At 41.6% G+C, this 13,641-nt stretch overlaps 1 protein-coding gene across 2 annotated transcripts in view; it reads left to right on the top strand.

Annotated features, from left to right (window-relative positions):
• The window catches only part of PARM1 (prostate androgen-regulated mucin-like protein 1), a 116,677-nt gene that overhangs the window by 94,503 nt on the left and 8,533 nt on the right, over positions 1–13,641 (top strand). For both annotated transcript variants that reach the window (XM_016951589.3, XM_001155067.6), the window contains one exon: positions 5,980–6,058. In XM_016951589.3, the coding sequence (XP_016807078.2) occupies positions 5,980–6,058 (79 nt within the window). The remainder of the gene's footprint in view (positions 1–5,979; positions 6,059–13,641) is intronic.

The following is a 13,641-nucleotide window of genomic DNA, read 5'->3' as shown; positions in this document are numbered from 1 at the left end:
TAAAAACAGTTGAGGATTTAGTACTAGAGCCCAGGGTGGCAGGAGAGCCTAGTGGGTAACACATGGACTCTCGAACCTGTGCTTGTATCCCAGTTCTTCTACTTAGCAGTTCTGTGGCTTTGGGTCCTTAGCATCTCTGTGACTCAGTTTCCCCAACTGTAAAATGGAGATAACAAGAATACCTACTTTCTCATGAGGATTAAATGAACTGAAATAAGTGAAGCTCATAGAACAGTCCCTGGCACACAGTAAGTAACAGGAAAGTGTTAGTTGCTATTATTTTTGTTGTCGTTGATTTCTCTTGCTATTACTGTTGTTCTTTGGAGGAAGGAGACATGATCTGATGCTCTTGCTGTGAGAATGAAGAGCCTAGCATAATAAATAGAGATTCGGCACACACAGAGTTCTAACTGTCAAGCCCTCGCCAGTCGCCCACTTCCCTCCTCCAGCACATCCACAGACACATGCTTTTAAAGAGAAAGAATTCCTCTGAGACAAAATGTTCCTTTCCTCTTGGTGACCTTGACTGAAGGAGCTGCCGCACACCCTGAAGTGGCCACCTGCTCCTCTTCTCCAATTCTTACCTAATCTCTGGGCCAGGAAGTGGAAAGAAAAGAGCAAGAATATTGAAAAACAGTCAAGAGGTTTGTTAAAGACTCTTCTCAAAATAGATCAGAGGCATGCACACATACTCAGGAACTTGGTCAGGTATTTACACGCACCTTCTAAATAAGCTGACTGGTGAATTTTCAAGGAGAATGTAGCTCAGGAGTCATCTATGGATAGCAGTGAGACACTCACCTCTTTTTCACCTCTGGAAACTTTCCACCATCACCTCCTCCACCCCCAGCTCTCTCAGAGTAACAACAACTTCTTTAAAGAGCCCAGCAAAGTTCTTTCTTCAGAGGTTGTTTGGGTTCATCCCATCATGTCCTAATATTTACATTTTGGATACAATTGGTGAATATTAATATTTCTTCCAAAGAGCTCAAATAAAATGTTTATTTCATGTTTAAAGTGAAATAAAAAGAAAATCCCTCAATGAGAAGAGTCCCTAGAGGAACATTTGAGGTTTGAGAATATTGCTAAGCCCAGGAATATAGAAGGACCCTTTTGGTCAAGTGAGAGGCAGGAGGCTTGGACATGAACAGAACCCCTTCTGAGTGTGTGATCAAGAAAAGGGGCCCATGTGTGTGGCGTGCGGGACCATGGGGATGTGTGAGTGTGGGGAGAGAGACTCTTAAATGATGCCACAGTTGATTCCTGGACTGCCTCAGGGTATAGAACAGAGCTAAAGCAGGGAAAGGAATACCCCCAAAGGCAGCCTCCTTCCTCAGGGTTGTAGGGCAGTGGAGTAGTGGCCGACGAGGCTGACCAGGAGTTTACTCTGGCTGCTTCCAGGATGTTATCTGACTCTATTTAGACAATTATTCCTTGGTATGGTTTGGCTGTGTGTCCCCACCCAAATCTTACCTTGAATTGTAATAATCCCCATGTGTCATGGGAGGGACCCAGTGGGAGGTAATGGAATCATGGGGGTGAGTTTTACCCGTGCTGTTCTCGTGATAGTGAAGATCTGATGGTTTTATAAAAAGAAGTTACCCTGCCCATGCTCTCTTGCCTGCCACCATGTAAGACGTGCCTTTCACCTTCCACCATGATTGTGAGGCCTCCCCAGCCATGTGGAACTGTGAGTCCATTAAACCTTTTTTTATATATAAATTACCATCTTGAGTATGCCTTTGTTAGCAGCATGAGAATGGACTAATTCATTCCTAAAAGAACTCTCCTCCAACTAACCACCTTGGTCACTGATGGGGACTTTCAAGTGCACAGTGAGAAGGGCAGGGGGCTGGGGAGGTGGGATCATAGATGTAATCATAGGAGTAGGTACTCAGGTAAGAACTGGAGCAGGTGATTCCAAGGTGAATAGGTGGTGAGTCAGCTGTGTGGAAACTTTTTTAGGACAATGATTAGGGTAAAAAAAAAATTTCTGGTAATCTTTTTTAAGCTAAAAGTATATTTGTTTATTCAACATTAAATACATGAGTTAAGTACCCACTGTGGGCCAAAGATGGTGCCTTAAGCTAACAGTGCACAAAGAAATGGGAAGAGATGCAAGATGGCCCTGAATAGAAATGACCTAGGGAAGCACATAAACATAATACAGAATGCTTGAAAGAAATTGATGCTGAGATCTGAGAACACAGAGCAACACTGTAATTTTACCCAGGGGTGTCAGGGAAAACGGCTCGGAAGAGTTGATATTTAGCTAGATAGTGAAGAAGAATAGGAGCTGGCCAGGCTAAGAAAAGTTAATGATTAAAAATGCAAAACCAGGATTAAATAGTACTGGGTCCAAATGATAGTTCAATCATTTACCACATGTAAAACCTTAATCTCTCTGAGCCTTAACTTCCTCATCTATAAAATGGGAATAATTCTGCCCACCTTGTAAAGAGAATTAAATAAGATGATAGCTGTACAGTTTTGTGCATAGTCTCAGCCCAAAGTAATCATCTGCAAATGGTAGCTATGGTTATTCTTTAGCCCATTTATTCTGGTCCTGGGCCATTAAAAAAAGTGGCAAAATGCAACCCTGAGGAATTCCAGACTTCAGGGAGGCCCAAAATTCAAAGAGGTTTTGGTTCACAGGCCTTCACCAGCCCTCTGGATAGGCAGAACATGTTGGTAGAGTGAAACGTGCTAGCACAGTGGAATATTCTTGTATCTGGGATTATAAAATATATAGGTAAGTTTCCTTCAGTTCTTAATTTCTGCCCATTCCAGGGCTTTATAACATGAGTCACACCCAGTCTCTAACTCACAAATCCCAATGAGGAAGAAATGAAACGCCAGCCACCTTCCCCATGTCTCCACTGCCAGTGGACTGCCCGTCAGTGTCCCACACCTTCCTCATAAGCCAGAGGCTCCCCTGCCCCCGAGCCACACCTTCCTCATTTTTTCTGTCCCTTCCTCATATTGAAAAATGTAAGAGGAGGAGGAGGAGGGGAATTCCAGTTTAGTTTAAACAGAACTCAGGGGGAAATGGCATTTGTTTTCACAAGGAGGAAATAAAGCCTTTTCAGTCACCCTATAAAGTTGCGCTAACATGGGCTCAGCAACCCCTTCATGTTCTCAAACTGTGATGCCCTCAGGTGTGGAACTTCCCAGGGCTGATGGTAACCAGCTGCTTCTGAAAGCAGCCACTGCTGTGGAGGTAACAGCAAGCTCAGGATACAAGATCTCCTAGGCTTAGGGCCAGATAAAGGTTTTCTGCTTTTGGAGGACTCTTGTTCCCATGGCTGGCATCCACTGAGAAAAGCCAGTGGGTAACAGAATAGTTAATACAGTGGTTCAAATATTTAATTACTATCTGTTTTATCTTATACCATTTGGCCTTATATTGGGCTGTACAAACTCTTAGAAGTGCCCCTTTGCCCAGCTGCCCTCAAGGGCCCATCAGGAGGAAAATAACTGGCTAATTCCAGCTCTGGTCATATAGGCTATCTTCTGTGGACATGGAAGGGTGACATGGAAGAGCCCCATTTGAAGATTGGGGGTACACTTGGAGCTAGAGAGCCACCCATCATATGGAGGAGAAGTGGTCACTCTATCACTTACAATAAAAAAAAAAAAAGATCACACTTTAGTTGGAGAACCTGCCTGATTTATCTTTAGAAAGAGGTGGTATATAAATAAATTCAGTAAATCACAAAGTTGGAGGGGACCCAACTGCTTAAAGTTAGAGAAGAATCTTTGAAAAAAGGCCAAACCTGTGATTTCCTATATTAAACTATCCCTGGAGCAAGAAAGAAGAGTCTTGCAAAAAAATCAGCTATATTCATTCTTTTCTTCCATTTTTTAAAAGGAGAAATTAAATTAAAAGGTCAGTTTTTTACACTGCTCTTAATTGCAATGACTGTATCTTTTTGAATCTTAAAATACTCCCATCACCTTACCCTATGGTTATAACCCTCCTTTCATAAGCTTTTAAAAGAGCTATTACAAGGCTTCAGTGAACTTTGAATTGTTCTAATTTCAACACAGTTTAGAGGCCAACAAGCCAAGAGGAGCCTTTCAAAGTAGGAGTGGAGGTTTTCCATAAGGGGAACTGACCTCGGACTTTCTCTGCTTGACCCAGTCTGCACATTTGAGCATTCAGTGCCATAATTCTGTCTTTACAATAGTAAAAAGGAAAAGAGAATTATTCTGATAATTATATTAATCTGGCTCAAAATGATTCCAGGAGCAAAGAAATGGATCTGTGAGTGTTCAGAAGCTTGTAAGCTCTGAAACGGTTGAATATGATCAGTCTTCGCAGACATGACAAGCTCTGGTCTTAGTCTTAATGTTAGCAATGATTTTTTTTGGTCTCTCTTTTAGAAATTATAACCAGCAGGATCATGGATGTCTGATGTAGCATTCTTTCATCCAGAGCTTTTTAGAAGTTACTAAAGAATTAACAAGTGGACTGATTTGCTTCTTAACTGTGCTACAATTCTTTTGGTGGGAAGGCTAATAAAACGAACAGTAACAGGAGCCGTTCATACCAGCAGACAAAAATAAATAAATAAAAGAAGAGATACTAAAATAATCTACAGTGATAAATCTCCAAAAATATGGGGGAGATTCATCACTTTTGAGACCTAGTACACAAGAGATGAGAATTGGTCCAGGATCATATATTTGCATAGCTCTTTAGATTGGTACACCTGGCATCTCATTTAATCCCCTTAAAATCATGCAAGATGGATAGAACACTCTTATTCCTCTGTCTCAGCAGGTAAGTAGTATAAGAGTCGTCAGGGTTAAGTAAATAGTTCATGGTCACACAGCTACTAATGGTTGAACCACACTCGAATCCACATATTCAGACTCCACATCTCTGGTGCTCTTTGCAGTGTGTTTAAGAGTCCCATTCATTTGTTCAAGTACTAGTAAATAATTTCCCAGTTGCCTAAAAGAGTAAATGGGGTCCCTAACACCAGCTTTAGTGCCAAAAACTCACTTTAAGTATTAGGGGACAAGAGCCCAGTTGATTCTTGCCATTTTTAAGGTGAAATGAAACTAAAGTATATTCATTATTAATGCAAAGCTCACACAAAAAGCATGTTGTGCTTCAAAGTAGTATTTGGAGGAGGTGTGGTTATTCTTACAAGGGTACATGCTCAAAGAGTTTTTTTAAACTGCCCATTAATAGTTGCTTTTGGAACCAGATTTCAAACTACAGAATAAAATACTCGCGTGACTTTATATTGCACCAAGATATTTCTACAAACAAAAAATAGTGTTACCTATCAGACCTGACCTTATTCTATATATCAAACTTCACTTTAGTCTCTATAAAACCAAGTTTACTATTCAAGAATGAAAACTGAACATATTTCCCACAGAGGAATGTTTTAAAATGCTTTGACTTGATTGCCTCATTAAAATTAGTGCATTTCCTACCAAGACGACCCTTTTGAAGTGGATACTGCCAATATTTTTATGAAAAAACCGAAAAAAACATTACTTTGCACTGACCCTTGAATAAAACATCCGAAGTCTCTCAATATTTCACAAGTAATAGAAAGATGAGGCAGAGCCCATAAAAGAAGAAAATAGGACATCAAGAAATCTAAAACCCACTACCCCTGCAAACAACAGCAGCAACAACAACAGATTGATGTCATTCTTAAAAAGATAATCAAAATATGACTAAGTACTCCTCTCTAAATTCCAGGCCAGCCAAAAAGTCTTGATAAATATTGACCATTTACCCAATTTCACCTGCATAAAAAGTGTTTTGGTAACAGAATTAAAATCCTGGGTTTTATTCTAGCTGTGAATGTCATGCAGAATGATCTGAAGTAGCTTTTCCCCCTTTCAGAGAAAAGATGGGATCAGGCAGAAGGTGGATACTATGCACGCCAAAGTCACATGATGCCCCGTATCCTCATGTATCTTCTTTTCTGTGCCCTTCCTCCTTCACAGGCAGTATCGCCGCCATTACCGTGACAGTCATTGCCGTGGTGCTGCTGGTGTTTGGAGTTGCAGCCTACCTAAAAATCAGGTGAGACGCAGCTTACTCTTAAAAAAAAGGGATTCTGTTTTGTTGGGCTCTGGGCTGAGCGCTGTTTTGCTGGATACTTGTTCCTTAATAGGTATCTTAGCCCTTAGAAATATTGGCAGAGAAGTGAAAAATGGCGGGTGTACTCCTACACCACACAACACAGGTATAGACGTACAGTATCTGAACCTTGGCAAAGTAGAAGAAGCAAGCTGAGATATACAGCATGATGATGCAATGGAACAAGAATTAACGTGGAGTCGGGAGACTGAAGCCTAGGCTCCCTGCCCCGAATGTACCTCATTACCCTGGGAAAGCCACATGCCTCTTAAAACTCACCTATTCTCATCTGTGAAAGGGGGTAGAAGGGTGGGATCGATGGTTCCTAAATTCTGATGTTCTGAATACTGAACTGTGGATTTGTACCCAATCTGTTAATGAGGTTTTCATTGATTCCAATGCAAAATGTAAAAAATATAAGGAAGGTGTGGCATTTCCTATAAAACCATTTTTTCCCCTGAGATTATGTCTTTATATTTTTGGCTTTAAAATATCTTTTCTCCTATGAAGTGATAGTAGCTGAGATTTTACTTTCTTTAGCCTAATAGGAAGTTGCAATACTCTGTGAGTCCTCCATTTTTGTTTTCTATTGCTCCGTGAAATCAAGTCTCAACACCACATTACTCACAGTCTCTGAGTGTCCTTCCAGCTGTAAAATGCCAGATGGCAAGTGACAGTCTTATTTCCTAGTCTGTGCAGTGCCCATAACAAAGGACAGAAAGACACAAGCTGCATGGTGAGCACACTCACCCTTGACCTCCAATTCGTTCTCCTCCCAGGAGCCAGAACCATTTCTATGCAAGCTCCTCTGCCCTGTCATTCCCTTCCTGAAAAACCCCAGTGGCTCCCCTTGCACTGAGAATTAAATTGTAACTCCTCAGCGTGGCCCTCAGTCATCCTGGACCGTGCCTGCCTCCCCTTTTCCAATCATCACATCCCTCTCTCCCTCTGAAGTCCTGAACTTCAGTCACTCCAGCTCCCTCCAATTCTTAGGACACACCAGGTTCTGTCCTTCCTTCCCCAGACCCTGCAATCTTGCTACTTCCTCCATGAGATGCTTGTCTTCTAGCTCCTTCTCATGCTGTGTACATTGACTTTCATCTCATTTCCTTTGAGAGATGTCCTTTCCAGTTTAGAGCCCCTGTTATTTACTCTCTTAGTGCCTTGTTAAGTCTATCCTGGATGTGACCACTGTCTATTATTTTATTTTATTGCTATCATTTTGTTTTTGTATATGTGTTGCTTGTTTATCGTCTCTTTTCCCCACAAAAAATGTAAGGTCCTTGAGGACCTGGATTTGTCTGTGAGGACACTGCTAGGGACCAAGACGGTGCTTGATATATTGAACAAATGACCAGTGAACCATAAGGACACACAATCCCATGGGCACTGTGGCGTACACACACAGACACCCCTGACTTGTCCCCCAAGCAGCCATGTTTCTTCCTCAAGAGGCTGTGCCACCCTGTCCTTCCCTCCTGCCCTTGACCCCACGTGGAGCTCATGGATATGATTCCTCATCTCAGAGCACATATCCACTCTGCTGCTGCCTCCTCTCATCCCCACTCGCCACCCAGCCCCACCCAGTGCCCACTGGGAGCGCTTCCCTCCTCCTTCCCTTTTATCTCCCTCCATCTTGTGTTCTAAATGTGCATCAAATCAATCTCGATAATGTCAAGTATGAGAGTGCCTTGTAATATCACCTGCATCTACGATACAAAGAACAGGAAAGCCAGGTTTTGAAGAGAAATTGGAATTAAAGGGCCCGCTTGACCTGTTTCTAATAAAACATTTTATAAAAGCATCCAGAAGTTTCCCCCAGATTTAAAAAAAATATTTATCTTCATTAAGTCTGCATGTCCTTGAGCACTAAACTTAATTTTATAAATTATATCTTACTGAATGGTTCCTTTTTCCATCTGGTTTAATTATTAGTTTATTGCTGCAGATACACCGTATTTTAATTACGAGTTAAATTGGCTTTTATGAACTACTCTGGGAACCTCGTTTCCATTTTATAACAAAGTATCTGTTGAAAAATATGTTCTGCCCCTCCTTCCCAAAAAGGAACTTACACATAAATTTTAGAGTCATTTTAGAATCACCAACGATGAGTTCCTAAAAGGCTACATTATCAAGAATACGACCTTCACTGAAGTGTGGAGTGAAATAGAAACACTTCCTTCTTGCTACACACTTCCCCAAAACGGTGCTGAAATAACTGGAAGGACTCTTCCTCTTCACTTTGGCAAGAATTCAAGTTTACCACCTCTAAACCCACACTGGCTATAGGCAGGCAGTCTAAAACAGTGATTAACAATTCAGACTCCAGAAGCAGGGAGCCCTCAGTTCAAATCCTGGCTCTACTACTTCCAGCACTGTGACCTGGGCATGTCACAGAGCACCACTAACCCTCATTTCCCTCACCTGTAAAATAAGGGCAGTAGTTTCTACCTTGTAGCATTGTTTGGAAGCAAGTATATAGCACTGCCAACATCATCATCATCATCAAAGTGGTAGACTGGAAGGAGCCCCAGGAAGACAGTCCTTGATAGATAGCTGTGGAGCGTCAGCCATGTGCCAGGCCACATTAGTGATGTGACACAGTTCTGCCATCACAGTACTTACCATGTTTGGAAAATTTTGTTAGCAGGCCGTTACAATTTGCTCTGATGAGTGCTGATTAAAATTTTATTTTAAGCTATATTTTCCCCAGGCGTTCAGAGCACCAGATAAATTAAGTAAATGATTAAATTGAATAAATCATTATTCTTCTTCCCCATACAGCTTCTGTCTCCTAAATGTAGTAAGATATACAGTGGCATAAATATAAGGTTGCTATTTATCTATTATGCTACTTAAGTTTAAGCACTATAAACTTAAGAATGGATACAGTTATTAGACCCTTAAGGGGTTTCAGAAACCCCCTAAGGAAAGCCCCTTTCTGCTTCTCTATTAATTATTTTGGTAAAATGATAACATAAGGAGATTAATCGTTGTTATGAATCTTAAGGCTATGCTAAAACCCCTTCAGCTGTTATTTTGCCAGGTTGTCGGAAAGCCCCATTAATCGTTCATCAAAAATACTTTAATTGACGTGTGTGTGTGCATGTATGTTCCTAAGGATAGGCTTTGCTTTGGTTGGGAACTTACTCGTCTTTCTTCATCCCAGATTTCTAAAAACAATAACATAACAAAAGATCTGTTTTCTGTGGTCTTTTAGCTTGTTTGGCTGGAGCAGCGAGTGACTAAAATCACAACCCATAGGGAGCCATTAGCTTCTGACCTGCAACCGTGGGATATGGCCCTGGCCCAGCCAAGTTCTCTGCAAATGCAAGGGGAGAATCTGCTTGAAAAGGCAGCCTCATGATCAGAAAAATAGAATGCTTGGCAAGCTCTGCTAACAGTGGGTGGGGACTTTTCACCTTTCTTCCCAAATCCTCATTTCCTCTAAAGGCATTGTAAACTTAAGAGCCATCTGCTTTTCACACTCCCTTTCTCCGGGGACCCATTACCCCTAGTTTTGTCACAATGACCCCTGCCTGGAGAACCACATCTTTTGGTAACCTGAGCCACTTTTGGATGTGACTTATAAAATGAACTGCCCTGAACCCAGGGCCCTTCTTGGTTTATGACCCCACCTTTTAACCAGCAGCAGTGTGGTGTGGAGGGAAGAATGTGAGCTTTGCAGTCAAGTTTAATGCTGACTCTTCTACTTACTATTTAGGCGGCCTTGGGCAAATTATTAACTCCTTGATCCTCAATTTTTTCAATCTGCAAAAAATAGAGTTAATAATATGTATCTTTCAAGGTTGTTTTAAAGACGAAATGAAGTAATGAATGCAGAGTAACTGGAGAGACTAGCATGGTGACTAAGATCATGCACTCTGGGGCAAGTTTTCTTTTTTTGAGTCGAAGTCTCGCTCTGTCGCCCAGGCTGGAGTGCAGTGGCGTGATCTCGGCTCACTGCAACCTCCACCTCCCGGGTTCAAGCAATTCTCCTGCCTCAGCCTCCTGAGTAGCTGGGACTACAGGCACACACCACCACACCTGGCTAATTTTTGTATTTTTAGTAGAGACGGGGTTTCACCATGTTGACCAGGGTGGTCTCGCTCTTCTGACCTGGTGATCCACCCACCTTGGCCTTCCAAAGTGCTGGGATTACAGGCGTGGGCCACTGCGCCCAGCCTGGGGCAAGTTTCTTAATCACTTTGTGCTCAGTTTCTTCATGTAAAATGAGACTATAATAATAATAGTACCTAACTCAAGATTGTTACAAAGATTAAATTATGATACATATAAACGTTCAGTGCCTGGTATGAGGTGAGGATGATGGAAGGTCAATTACTGTTACTGCTGTAGTTGTTAGAACAGTGCTTAGCAAATAGGGACTCAGTAAACTGGTAACCACCAACACATAGGCTGTGAGGTTGGGAGCACAGTCTCCATCCTACCATTTCCATTCAGTAGGCGTAGGGATTCAAAGGACAGGGGACAGAAGGAGGAGGAAGATGGCACAGCAGCTCATTTCCTAATTGAATATTGATATGGCGGTCTTCCATGTTCCTGTTTGGCAGTTTCGTTAGTGCTATTCTGAAACGTCTGTGAAGTTGAATCCATGTTACACATTTATAAATGGAAACTATCTCTGAGCAGTCTTTATGCCAGGGCTTGTTTGCAACTTTAAAAGAAAGCAAAGGCCCTGTCTGCCTTTTGCAGAACTATCTTTAATTAGTGATGATTGAAGAATGAGATAAGTCTGTTTTGATTTGTTTAAGTTGGCTCAAAACTGTTCAGCCAAGACATAATCTCCCTGCACAGGAGACTGTATCTGCTAAGACCAGTGATGTGGATGTTGCTGTAATTAGGTGTGCTGGTGACCCAGACAGACTACATGGGCTGTTCTCTTCACAAAAATAAATGCAATCTTGATTTATAGACACAACAGGACCTGTCTTTTAAGACGTCTTGTTAGAAGTCACCTATTTTGCTTTATGTCTTCTAGTGATTGCAGGTTGTACAATTGGATTCCTTCTGGTTGTTAGAGTAGGCCCAGCCAGCCATAAAGGCCAAGATCTTCTAGAATTTGTTATACACAGTTGACTTTTTCAGGTCACCTTTTGGAGTTCTGTAGGTCTTGTTTACTCAATTTTCTCCCTCAGTGGTTCTTAAACTTTAATGTGCATAAGAATCAATGGAAGAGTTTATTAAAAACACAGTTTCCGGCCGGGTGCGGTGGCTCACGCCTGTAATCCCAGCAATTTGGGAGGCCGAGGCGGGCAGATCATGAGGTCAGGAGATCGAGACCATCCTGGCTAACACAGTGAAACCCCGTCTCTACTAAAAATACAAAAAAAAATTAGCTGGCCCTGGTGGCGGGCACCTGTAGTCCCAGCTGCTCGGGAGGCTGAGGCAGGAGAATGGCATGAACCTGGGATGTGGAGCTTGCAGTGAGCCGAAATCGCACCACTGCACTCCAGCCTGCGTGACACAGCGAGAAAAAAAAAAAACAGTTTCCTGGGTCTCATCCCCATAGATTCAGATTCAGTAGGTCCAGGTGGGGCCCTTGCATTTACATATCTAACTAGCTCAAAGGTGATGCCAGTGCTGCTGGTCCAAGGATCACACTTTGAGTAGCCCTGTTTTACCTGCTTCTAACACTCCAGTAGCCCTGTTTTACTCATTTCTAACACTCCAAACACACTCTCTGCTGTAGAGTTTCCCAGATAGATTGCCCTGTTGTTTCATATATATTTCAGATATGTTGCCCTGTTTCAGATATATTGCCTTTGTAATTTTGAACATGCTGATCCCTCTGTGAGAGGTGTTTGGTTCACCCCTTTCTCAATCTGGCTAATTTCAAGTCGTCCAGCTCAAGAGAGATCTCCTTTGGGAAGCCTTCATTCACCTTTCCATACTGAGTTCCTTGCTGTGCATGCTTCCCTCATACCATGTGCTTCCCTGTACTGCAATCAGTGCATTCTCTACCAGTTTCCTCCACTAGAACAATATCAAGCCCCTGGCAGTACCTGACGTATAGTAGTTGCTTAATGAACATTTATTGGATGAGTTCATGAGTCTGAATAGGAAAGTTTGGGGGTGCAGCAGTAACATTCGTTTACTCCTAATCAAGAAGAACCAGGGTTTGGGGAAGGGGAAGCCATGGGAATCTGTTAAACCACACAGATTTTTACTAGCTACGTCGTGACACTGAGCTAGTTTACAAATAAACAGATGTGCCAATGTGTAGACCTTTTCTGTGATGATTGTCTGCCAATAGTAATGCCATCTGGCAGATAATTTTTTAAATAAACAAATATGACCTGCCCCTTCAAAGCAAAGGTAATTATTTCAAGATATGCTTGAAAGTAACAGCTTTTTAAAAGAAACCCAGAGTCTGGAAAAAAAAGGATTTTAAAAATAAATATTTGGAAATATTCCCATCAGTGAGATTTTTGTTTAAAAGATGGAACTGATAGGATTCCTTAGTTGTGATACTCACTCTGCCACTAACTTGCTGTTGTAACTTTGGGTGAATAAAATAAATTGTAATGATTTCAGTTTTCTTAGCCCCAAAATTGTGGCTCACAATATTAATTTCTTAGTTTTGACAAATGTACCACAATTATGTATCAACATTAGTGGAAGCTGGGTGAAGGGTATACGGGAAATCTTTGTACTATCTTTGCAGCTTTTCTCTAAATCTAAAATCATTCCAACATACAAAGTTTTTTTTTTTTTTTAATTATGACTCAGTAGCTACCACAAAGATATATTGTTTGCTTTTGCCTCAGGGCCTCTGTACTTGCTGCTCCCTCTGTCTACACGGTATCCCTCGGTTATCCACATGGCTCATCCCTCATCTCCTCTATGTGTCTGCTCAAAGATGTCTTAGTGAGACCTTCCTGATCATCATATTCAGAATTACAGTCCCCACCTCCTACTGGGAACTCCTCACCACCCCACCCACTTCTTCTATTTGTTTTCTCCATGGACTTAGTAACATTCACCATGTTATTATTTGTATATTATTTACTGTGTCTCCCCACGTAGAATGTAAGCTCCCTAAGGACAGGGATTTTGATCTGTTCAGTTTATTAAGGTATCAACCAGGTGCTAGAATAGGGCCTGATAGATGGTAAGTTTTCAATGAATACTTAAAGAAGCCAGGCAGGAAATGATAATCAGAAAAAAAGAGGAAACGATGGAAACAATGAAAAGGAGACAGTGACAGCTGCATCAAACAGTTTTGTTCATGGACAAGAGTCTAAGGCTTAATTACTCATGGCTAATGAACTGAAAGTTCAGCTGCATTTTTCCAGCACTAAGCCATGTCTTAATCATCTTTGTATCCTTCCATATTTCTTCATATCCTTAGCACATGGTAAGCACTAATGATTGAATGGCAAGACTTGCTTGACTAAAGAGGAGAGGGCTTTGTGGGGCATAGTCATAAATAAAGGTGGAGACTTGTGGAGAACTGGGGCTGACCCTTGTAAAGGACAAGGTGTTTCCTAAAATATGTT

This window comes from Pan troglodytes, chromosome 3 (genome assembly GCF_028858775.2).
Source record: "Pan troglodytes isolate AG18354 chromosome 3, NHGRI_mPanTro3-v2.0_pri, whole genome shotgun sequence".
NCBI classification, from domain to species: Eukaryota; Metazoa; Chordata; class Mammalia; order Primates; family Hominidae; genus Pan; species Pan troglodytes.
The sequence above is the reverse complement of the archived record's forward strand: the minus strand, read 5'-3'. Positions and strand labels throughout refer to the sequence as shown.